The following is an 11995-nucleotide window of genomic DNA, read 5'->3' on the forward strand; positions in this document are numbered from 1 at the left end:
TACCTCTCATAAATAGACTTAGTCTAACCGAGGCTACTACTCGTTTTCCTAAATGCATTTTATACTTCCAAATGACCTTTACAGATTTTAATGCATCGTCAAAATGAGACTAACACAGTATATCGTCACCCTAGAGCAAAAACTCAATAAGTGCAATTTTTCACAAAATCACTTTTTTACATAAAGCGATGTCAAATAGTGAGATATATGTCCTCCCAAAAAATTGGGAATAGATTCCATTGCAAAATGTGATATTTGAAATAAAAAAAAACTCAATAAGTGCACTTGAGTATTTGTTTAGTGCAAAAAGTGAATAAAAACCTTTATCCATAATTTGCACAAGTTTCCTTTAATTCAATGAAAAAAATCAGTGCAAAAAGTAGATAATGTGATGTTATCTATTTTTGCTTCAAAATTTATATCCATTCTTGTAAAAATAGTTGGTGCAGTAATGTTATAATTGCAAGGATGACATCACACATGACATCATCAAGGCTTTTTTTTATAATTTATTTTTAATATAATCATCACATGATACATATTAATACATAATTATCTAAATACTACAGAAGAATAATAACAAATTTCTTTTTTTAAGTTCTCAAAAAATATCGTTTTCTATATGTCATGATTTTTTTTTTCGGCGACTCCGTCTAAATTCGTTTTCGTTACCTATGCCACGTGACTTCAGTTTGCAAATCAAACTATTTGATAACGCATTATAGATAATTTATCAAAATGGAAGATTTATGCAACACTCTGCCTGATTGGACGTGAGTGTCAATTTCTTTCACTCTGTTGATTGTGCTACGCTGAGTGAAATGTAGACAAAGCGTTTATCCTAAACGACGCTGTTCACAGTTGTAAAGCTAACTTTGGCTCAGTATATTATATATCTCAAAATGATAAGTAAGTTTAATAAATATGATAAAAACCTGTTCAAATACCAACATATATCAAATTAAAAAAAGAGCTGAATACGGTCTGCGTATCACATGAATAAGGGTGTGATAAGAGTCTTATGTAGAGAAGTGCTTTTAAAAAGATTTTCTTTGTTACAATTGTCGTCTGTATAAGAAAAGATTTCTTGCTTTTTTGACTTATTCAGATTGCATATTAAAATGAGTACTTGTTTGCTTTGATATATTTGTTATAAATTATTTAACTGATTTATTATATATGAATATTTTTCTTTAGTATGGTATGCAAATATTGAACTCAGTTGAAATCTGTTTTATTATATATATGCTATATAATGACTGAATCTCATTACACTGAAATGAAGGTAAGCTGCATACAGTTTATCTATGTGATATGACTACGGTCAAACTTTGCTTATGAAACAGAAATATTGAAATAATTACAATTGTATGTTTTGCTTGACCTTCACATTTTTATTGGTGTGACGTCATTCATGAATAGCGAATATGCATTTGTTAAAGCGGGATCAGTTGGCCTATTTTAGAAATAAATAAAAATAATAAATAAAAAAAATCCTTTAATTGATTTTTTCTCATGTATTCTAATCAAACTTGATTTGTAGCATCTTTATTAGGCCTGCAGACAACTTTGTTCAGCTGGAACATCTAACCCCTGTTAGGGGCTGCTAGAGCTAAAACTAGAAATGCCTTTATACAGCGTCTCATGAACAACTTGGTGGATCTTTGTCATACTTGGTCTGGAGCATCATTATAAGGTTCTCTTCCAAATTTATTTATATAGGAACTTGGGCCCTATTAGGGACCACTATAGCTAAAAGTAGATATGCCTTTCTTCGCATTAACCACTAAAATGTAATGGATTTTTTATCAAACTCGATGTGTAACAATATCGTAAGGTCTCCTGCTATTTTGTTACAAATGGGGATAGGGACCAATTTAGCTAAAATATAAACACGTTTAATGACCTCTTCTCATGAACCGCTTCATGAATCTTCATCAATCTACTGCTGTAATTATTCGTCTAAGGATTAACGAAACAAAATTGCAACCCTACGAAATCTTTGCGAAAAATTAAAAGAGAACCATTTTAATTGTTAAAATGCGGTGTTTAGTTTTGCAATTTGAAAAATGTTAGATGAAAGATGAATGTTAGATGAAAAATTCATAAACTTCTTTCCTTATTACAATTCGCCGACCATCATTTTTAAAGATATTTCTTGTTCAGTTTACAACAGAAGAAAAAAAAATAATTTTCTGTAATAATAGTAACAATAATAACAAAAAAAGAAACAAAAAAAACTTGGAATAGATAAAAAAAAAGGGATTTTTTGTTTGTTTTTGTTTTGTTTTGTCGTCAAATTTTTGTTTGTTTTGTTTTGTCGTTTGTTTTTCTTGTTTTGTTTTGTCGTCTCCAGTTTCTATTTACTTACACTGTTCTAAATTATAAATAAAACTGTCAAAGGAATATGTATATATTTATAAAACATGCATATACCTATTATTTTTTTTTGCCTTTAAATATCATTTTCATCTGCTGTTATCATAAACATGGACCATTTTCTTTCATGATAGTTCATTTTACCACACATGAAGGCTATTTCTCTTTCTATATTGATTCTTATTTTCAAATAATGCATAAATGACTCAAAATATGGAACTTTTTTTCTATTTTTCATTTGAACTATATAATACTTCACCAAATAAATGATAAGATTTAATACACTATTTTTCACATTATTTTGCAAAAAACCAAAACTTACACTTTCTTTATCAAACTTTACTTCAACATTCTTTTGTTTAAGAAATTGAGTTAAGTTGTTCCACAAAACTTGTACATGGCAACATTCCCAGAATAAATGCTCTAAGTTTTCAGGCTGCATATTACAAAAATCACAAAGGTTTGTAGGGAATATATCCATTTTAAATAATCTTGTATTTGTTGGCAAGATTCTCTTGATGTATTTATATTGAAAATTTCTGATTTTTGTATCTATTGTAGCTTTGAAAGGTTGAGTATATACTTTTTTCCACTCAATATTGCTTCTGTTCAAAATGTTTTCCCACTTTTCTTCAGACTTTATTCTCTGTTTTGGTTTATCTTTAATCTGCCTCTCATACAGGAATTTATTTGGCGTTTTTGATGTACAAAGTTTTTCTATAAGGTTTTCCCTGGGAGGGTTCATATCTTCGGTTTTAAGTTGTTCTTTGAAATGTGAAGGAATACTGTTTATAAGTTGATGATACTTTAAAAAATCTTTATTTTCTACATCATATATATATTTAAAGTTTTCAAAAGAATAAAAGTTATTGGTTCTGTAATCAGATAAATCTTTCACATATTTGATACCTTTATCATACCAGTTTTTGAAAAATAAAGTTTTGTTTCCATTTTTTATCTTTGAATTGTTCCATAAAACTTGTTTGCTAATTCCTTTTGACCATTTTATTCCCATTACTCTATGCCATGCAATAATGATATCAGATAGGAAATCATGTGTTTTACCAATTTGCTGTATGTCATTTTCATTTTCATTTATATTACCTTGAAAAACTAGTTTTCCTCCTACTTTTTCCAGATATTTTTTATAAAAAACTTCCCATAATTTGCTTGTTTGATTTTCATTAAATTTTCTCACCCAACAAGATTTGATGGCATTAAGAAAACTGTTTAAATCAAGTATTTTGATCCCTCCTTTGTCATAGTCCAGTTGCAATATTTCCCTTTTTATTTTTTCTGGTTTTCTATCCCATATAAAATTATACATGGCTTTTATAATTTCTTTAATTGTTTCTATTTTTGGACTTTGGAGAACTGTAAAAGGGTAAATAAGTTTTGGCAATGCAAAAGTCTTAATTACTGTAACTTTTCCAAGGAGTGTTAGTTTCCTGTGTTACCACTGTTTAAGACAGTTTTTAAAGCTGTTGAGCTTCGGCTCTAGATTAATATTAAGGTTCACTTCTGCATTATTTGTAAATGTCATACCAAGTGAACTAGCTGACTCTGATGTCCAGGAAAAACTTTTTCGAAATCTGCAAACATTAAAATACCAGGTTCATTGCGTGTGTTTAAATATTCTATCGTTTCAAATAATAATCGAACATTTTCTCCTATATATCATGAAGGCTTAAGATGACACTATTGTCCTGGAATTCCATAGAACTTTCTAAAAGTGCAAGTCAGCATTTTTTTGCCTGATTTTATAGAGCAAAGTATAACTACTAGCCCGGCTATAGGTAAGTGATTAAAAAATTTTAAGATAATGTAATCTAATTTTTAATATGATCGATATGTCTATAGAGCTAATAAACTGATTCAATTCTGAATGATGAAAATTATTATACATGAATATATTTTACAATTATAAGCATCATAGCAGTTACAAATTTATGCAGGGATATAAATTAGCTATATTTTTATTTCGGGGCCAAGAATGTTAAAAAATAAATGTTTAACATTTGATATATAGGCATTTTCTCTAACAATTTAGGGGCCCAACCCAGAATCTGGGGGCAATGGGCTACTGAGCCTCTGCTAATTCATATCCCTGTTTATGCAGTAAAAATAATTTATTAGGTCCACAATGTCATCATGTTACAAATGATCAGAGTAAAACATTTTTAGTCAGTTTAAACAGTAGCATAAGGATAGGTGTATTATCATTTATGTTGATTGTAAAAACCAATAAAAATTTACTATTAATTCTTTTTTATGATTTTGAAATCTTAAGATTTTTTTATTTTAAGTACTCATACCAATATCAAAATTTTGAAACCTAAAAGAGATCCAGTATCAAATGTATTAGGGATTTTAATTACCATTTTGTCTCGTTTATTGGTGGATTTTAAATTCGTATGTTTAAATATATCTTACAGAATTTAAAACCTGACCAATTTGAAATGCCCAAAATTTATTTGTTTGTTATCTTTGAGATGTCACAAGCTTTTGGGTCAGGATATAGACATGGTACCAATGTTCAGTTGAAACGAAACACTCGAAGTTTACTGCTTGTTACAGAGATGATATACAGTAGTGATGTGTCAACACTACTTTATATAATTTTTGACTCATGCTAAGGCTCCTACCAGTACAATCTAAAAACAAAAGTTGCTCAATAACGCACACTTTCATCCCATTAAAAAGCATAATTTAAAATGAAAATATTCTTCAGCTCAAACAACCACACAAAATTTACCTTTAAAACTATTTCTTATAGTTCAATGATGCTACGGGCAACTGTCCACCAGGGAAGCTCGAAATTTTATGGGCATGGCAGGCAGTGTATGACAAACTCTGTAGCTGCAATACTGGAGTCCTATTGCACACCAGTTGAAGAATGGTCAACCAGTGTGCTGGGCCATATTCTTGAAAGGGGAGATCAGTTGTATAAATTGCATTCTGTAGATGGTTACTTAATGCTTGATGATTTAAAAGCTGATGTTGACGGATTTTATTATTCTTTAAAATTTCCAAGTATTTTTACTGGAACAACCATGAGCCAACGGAGTAACAATAGGCATTATTATACCCTTGAGGAGGCATTGGGGACAATTTTCTCTGAAACATCTGTGTGTCTGTTCACTATGGGGGCGTCTTCCCCATGCTACAGTACAGCTGTGTTGCATGATGATTCTCAGTAAATTTTGTTTGATCCACATTCCCGGAATGAAGCAGGGATGCCCACAGCAGACGGGTTGGCTGTTCTATCATTGTGCTTGTTTATTAGACATTTATCAGCATTGGTAAACAAGAGTAAAAATATAGCTTTTGAGGCTGCATCTGTATTTGCAATTGTTGACAATAGCAACATTATAGCAGATGAGTTTGACGGATTTTCAGATGTCAGTGAGGGGGAGCTTGCATGCAGATTGTACATGTTACAGGAAGACATTTTGTCCGATGCTTCAAGCGTATCTAGTGTGAGCAGTGTTTGTTCATCAAGTAGTTCTTACTGCAGAAGCATACCTGACTTTACGGTGTCAGTTCAAAATTTAAATGACAGCTCTCTATTAATAGACTCAATTGATATAGATATGTTCAATTCATTTGATTTTGATGATGAACAAAATGTAACATTCAGTCCTGCTGTGTCAACTCAGGAAGGGACCAATTCTTCTGGTTTGCCACACCAGATGGGAGGGTCACTTCCGTCTGCATCAGGTTAGGAAGGGGCCAATTCACCTGATTTGCCACATCAGATGGGTGGGTCACTTCCATCTGCATCTGGTCAGAAAGGGTCAAATTCATCTGGTTTGCCACACCAGATGGGCGGGTCACTTCTGTCTGCGTCTGGTCAGGAAGGGGCCAATTCACCTGGTTTGCCACACAAGATGGGCGGGTCACTTCCGTCTGCATCTGCTCAGGAAGGGAATAATTCACCTGTTTTGCCACATCAGATGGGTGAGTCACTTCCATCTGCATCTGGTCATGAAGGGACAAATTCACCTGGTTTGCCACATCAGATTGGTGGGTCACTTCCATCTGCATCTGGTCAGGAAGGGGCCAATTCACCTGGTTTGCCACACCAGATTGGCGGGTCACTTCCATCTGCATCTGGTCAGGAAGGGGCCAACTCCTCTGGTTTGCCACATCAGATTGGCGGGTCACTTCTGTCTGCGTCTGGTTTGGAAGGGGCCAATGCACCAGGCTAAAATGATTAAACCAGGCTGTGGTCAAAAATGCAAAAAAAAATGTCACAGTAAAGTTAGTCATGATGAAAGGGAAAATATCTTTCATGAATATTGGGGATCTAGCAGTTATACGAAACAGAAGGAATTTATATGCAATACAGTTAAAGTTTCAAAAGTAAAGCGCATTCATGTCCGTGATGAAATTCACAAAGGCAGACAAGTTTCTAGAAAATACAAATTTTACATTGAAGGTGAAGAAGTTGATGTTTGTCAGAAGTTTTACACTGATACACTTGACATATCATCCAGTACTATTGCATCGGCAACGCACAAGCATGCACCATTTACACACACAAGTATTAATGACAAACGAGGTAAACACACAAAAAGGCCGAATAAAGTCACAGATTCTGTCATTCAGGATTTTAAGGATCATATTGAAAGTTTTCCTCCGATAGAATCGTACTACTGTCGTAAATCTACCTCAAAAGAATACTTAGAAGGGGGACTTAGTTTATCAAAAATGTATAGTCTGTATGCTGCTCAGTGTAATTCAAATAATGTTTGTCCAGTCAAAGAGTCCATGTATAGGTATATTTTTAACACACAGTTTAATATTTCGTTTCACAAGCCCATGAAGGATATGTGTGATTTTTGCTCCCAATATGACAATATGTGCCCCGAGGAACAGGCAATGTGCAAAAACAAATACAACAGGCATATTCGCAATAAAGACAAAGCAAGAAATGCTAAAGAACTTGTTAAAGCATCTGCACAACAAGATGATTCTTATTGTGCAGCTTGTTTTAACTTGCAGCAGGTGATGATGCTTCCAAAGGCCAATCAATCCTGTTTATACTATTCCCGTAAGCTGAATAATTATAATCTTTCTGTGTATTCTCTGGGTACGAACAACGGTTACTGTTATGTTTGGAATGAAACTGTTGGGGGTCGTGGGTCATGCGAGATAGCCACATGTGTTTTCAACTTCCTAAAGACAATGGCATCAAAAATGTAAAATCTGTGACTACATTTTCTGATAATTGTACTGGACAAAATCGTAATAGCTACTTTTTAACTATGCTCTGGTACAGTGTTAAGGCACTTCACTTTCAGAATGTTTCTCATAAATTTTTAGAGCGTGGGCATACAGAAAATGAGAATGACTCTGTACATTCCACAATTGAGCGGGCTTGCAAAAATGTCCCAGTCTATACGACATCTGAGTGGGCTACTTTAATGCGAACAGCAAGACGTTCCAAACCGTACATTGTTACTGAAATGGTTAGTGGAAACTTTTTTTATTTCAAGGAACTCGGTTTCAGTGTACGAAACCTGGATACTGATAGTCAAGGGTCTAAAATAAAATGGATGGAAATTAAAACAGTGACATTCAATAGCCAGAACCCAGACACAGCTGTCATTCAATATGACTATGATGGCCCCTTGGTATATCTAAATGTACAACCTCGTCTAAGAAACAATGACAGAAGATTGCCAATGTATAAAACTCTTTTTAGACACAAAGATAGTCCCAAACTTTCAAAACAAAAATTTGAAGACCTGAACAAGCTGTGTGAAAACAACACAATACCAGAGGCCTATCCCTCCTTTTATAAAAACTTGCCCGCAGACAAATAAGTAGTTGAGAACATGTGAATTGACACTGTTTCAAGTTTGAAAATTTGAAAGTCATTAGACTTTTAAATTAAGGTTTTCTTATAGTTTGGTTGAATGTTACCAAAATATGTACATAATGTATTTCTTCTTTTTACTGATCCTGTTTGTATGGTTGTAGCACCTAATTGTGCACATTTCAGTGATGATTCAAAACAAATAAATGAAATATGAAATAACTTTTACTGATCTTATTGTATCAAATTTTTAAAATTGTTGCTCTTAAGCAGTGTTTAAGCAGATTTAATGTACGTAAGTGTGAAAAGAAACATTTGCTATTATGTCATTGCTAACTGAAGTATTTCATTCTAAGATATGGTACAATGTACATGTATCAGAAGGGTTTTACTTTGTTTTATTTATAATTAATTTATTATGCAGATTTTAGATGTTTCAGAAATAAAGTTGAAGTTTATTCTATTTGATAAATAGTACTGTGACCTGAAATTATTGAGATTCACCTTGGATTTTTTTATTAAAACAATATAATTTGATAGAAGTGATGATCCCACAATACTGGTATTAGACTCCTGAACGATACCACAGTCTGTGACAGAAAACATCTCAATAATTTCTGGTCAATCTTATAAAGTATATTAATACTTAAAATGAAATTATAAAGGTTTAATAAAGGTTACTGATTAATGTTAATATTGCATCCTGTTGTTTTTATCTGGTTATAAACTGTTTGACCAAGAGTTTGAAAAAAAACTTTTTTTGACCTGAAATTGGTCAGATCTTGTAAAAATAAGGCATACGGGTCTGTGGGGATACCATCATAGACTTGTAATCTTTGAGTCACTGAAGGAATGTCATAGGTTTGAGCCCCACTAATAACAATGACTCTATATGAAAAAATAGGCAGTAGCTACAGACTTTGTGCTCCAGTATTGGTACTTCCCACAGTTCCCAGGAATGATGGTTAGGTGAATTGCCAACATGATATCACTGAACGAAATGAAAAAATAAAAATAAGATTTATTTTACTTGAGGTTTCAAGTCTTATGTAAACCCTTCATCTTCCTGACAGTACAAAAGTACATTGTAGACCATCCTAATGTTTATAACATGAAAAAACCAAACTGTTAGTCCAATAAGAATAGAATCTCTAATATTATTGTCTCAAAATATGTCTTTTTCACTGAATATTTTTTAGAATTTAGATATTATGTTCAGTACAAAAACAATATAATGCTTGTTATTCAGTTATTGCAGTAAGAAAGTTGAGAATTTAATTTTTATGTTCAGTGCAATAACAGTATAACGGTTGTTATTTAGTTATTGCACTAAGACAGTTGAGTGAAATATAATGATAAGTGCTCTTATTCAGTTATTGCACTAAACAAATTTAGCGCACAAAATTGATAAGTGCAATATGTTCAAATATCTCAATATTTACAAGGAAGTGATATCGATATTATCAAATAATATTAAGTATTATGCTTTACTATTAAGTTTTAAAAAATGTTGGCAAGATAAAGAGCATGTGCACGTTATAAATAATAAACAGTTTTAATGCTCTCCTGAAAATTTTAAAATATTGAGTTTTTGCACTAAGGTGACGATATGTGGAATTCATAGATTGCCGATATTAACAAAAGACAGCGGTACTTACATTGGAAATAGTATGTCTTTGCTATACTCTAGCTAGATTATCGTATAGTGTGCTGTATAGTGTTTACATGGAAAAAAATGATTTTAATTGTCATATGTATATGCATCTCAAGTACACATAGATATGGCAATAGCTTTCTGTTATTGCTTACATATTCATCCTCATGGTTCAGGTTATTTCCACAAGAGGAAATAGTTGTTTTTCCCTTTTGAAAATTTAACAGGAAATAAAACCTGTTAATTAACTACTTAAGAGTTAAAACTCCAAGAAAAAGTGCATTTTCCATTGCGGTATTTAAAAATACTTTTATTGTTAAAGTGAAAACCTTGTCTGCGCTTTGTTTTTTTTTTAATCGCAGAGATGTTGATTAAACCTAGGACGATACATACATATTTTTTTCTAAAACGGAATGAAAATAAATCCATTTAATACATGTTTGGTCACATCACAGATACAATGCTATTGTCGCGCAACAAAATAATTGTGGTAAATTTTACCGGAACAGAACAGAACAGAACAGAGAATTTATTAGTCGAATGCATAATACAGCATATAGACATAAACAATGGTAAATACTAGCAATGCATGGTAACAAATAGTACAAGTATGAAATAACCTTTACAAATAAACACAATAATAGCAATATTTAACGAGAGTGTCTATTTTTAAATTTTACCCATAACGAGTCAGGGTGTAACATCCTATGTGCAGAAATGGTCTGCTTGAATACCTCCCTTCTTATGCAGTTAATACAATTATGGACACAATGTGCCTTTACCCATTTTAAAGTAAAAATTTAATGGTCATTTCCAGGTGATTAGTACGTTAATTTCTGTCTTAAACCTAGGACGATACATACATATTTTTTTCTAATACGGAATGAAAATAAATCCATTTAATGCATGTTTGGTCACATCACAGATACAATGCTATTGTCGCGCAACAAAATACTTGTGGTAAATTTTACCCATAACGAGTCAGGGTGTAGCATCCTATGTGCAGAAATGGTCTGCTTGAATACCTCGCTTCTTATGTAGTTAATACAATTATGGACACAATGTGCCTTTACCCATTTTAAAGTAAAAATTAAATGGTCATTTCCAGGTGATTAGTACGTTAATTTCTGTCTTATCTATCATATACTGGAATTAATTTCATTCGTACTGCGCACAATTATTACTGTTAATAATACACATTGTCAACATACATATTCAAGGTCACATTCAAGGTCAAGCAATCAAGGTCATGTGAGCGATTAATAGAATCTCACATTCAAATTCATTAACAACATGCAACAAAAAAAAAAAACGTTAATAGTTTATGTTTCATGGCTAAAAAATAAAAATCGAAAGTTATTTTGTTGCTGGCGTTGTTCTGGTAATAATAGATATAATTGGGACTAGTAAAGTGAAGCAATACTAAGTAAATTTAATGATTTCGTCATGACGTTTTAAATTTAATGGTTGAAAATTTCACAGATACCTACACGGGAATTATTTCAGCTATGGTCTAAGTAACTGTGTGACACCATCAACCGTCCTTACTTTTAGAAAACAGAATTTTACAAATGATGATATACGCCGTACAAATGATCAGGTTTGAGGATATTGAAGTATATGAACAATTAATAAACCAAAATGTGAAGCTTAGTTAGAAAATGTTTATAAGTTAATAATACAGATGAAAAGTAACAAGCAAATTTGTTCAGCGCTATTTCTTTTATGCTTTATTTGAACTGAACGAACGGTTGAAAATGGTGTGGAAACAAACTGTTTACTATAAATTAGTTTAATGAAATTAAACACAATTTAAACATTCATTGAAACATTATAGCTTATATCCGGGGGATTGGAAGATCTTGTGCAGTGATAAAAAAGCTTTTCAGGTCGCATCCGTTCTTTGTTTTGTATCAAAGTAATATAATTAGATTATAATTATGACAGACAGTATTACATTATTTCTTTTTATAAAAAGATTTCAATTACCTGTGCCACAACTTTTGTAACAGCTACTATTTTCCTATATTGCATGACAGCTTGAGGTACTTGACTGAAAGTCGTTATTTACATCGTGCAAATTCTTTCGCTTGCACAGAAATATACATGTTTTAAATATACATGTGTAAATGTGCACC

At 32.1% G+C, this 11995-nt stretch overlaps 1 protein-coding gene across 1 annotated transcript; it reads left to right on the top strand.

Annotated features, from left to right (window-relative positions):
• The first annotated feature begins 6137 nt into the window (after positions 1–6137).
• On the top strand, positions 6138–6590 carry LOC123533346 (putative cuticle collagen 145). Its single transcript, XM_045314989.2, has one exon. The coding sequence runs from the start codon at positions 6138–6140 to the stop codon at positions 6588–6590; it is 453 nt and encodes a 150-aa protein (XP_045170924.2).
• The last annotated feature ends 5405 nt before the right edge of the window (positions 6591–11995 follow it).

This window comes from Mercenaria mercenaria, chromosome 12, assembly GCF_021730395.1.
Source record: "Mercenaria mercenaria strain notata chromosome 12, MADL_Memer_1, whole genome shotgun sequence".
In the NCBI taxonomy this organism is placed as follows: Eukaryota; Metazoa; Mollusca; class Bivalvia; order Venerida; family Veneridae; genus Mercenaria; species Mercenaria mercenaria.

What these genes read in the sequence shown, in the direction of transcription:
- LOC123533346 (XM_045314989.2), top strand. Translation starts at nt 6,138, where the DNA reads ATGGGTGGGTCACTTCCATCTGCATCTGGTCAGAAAGGGTCAAATTCA.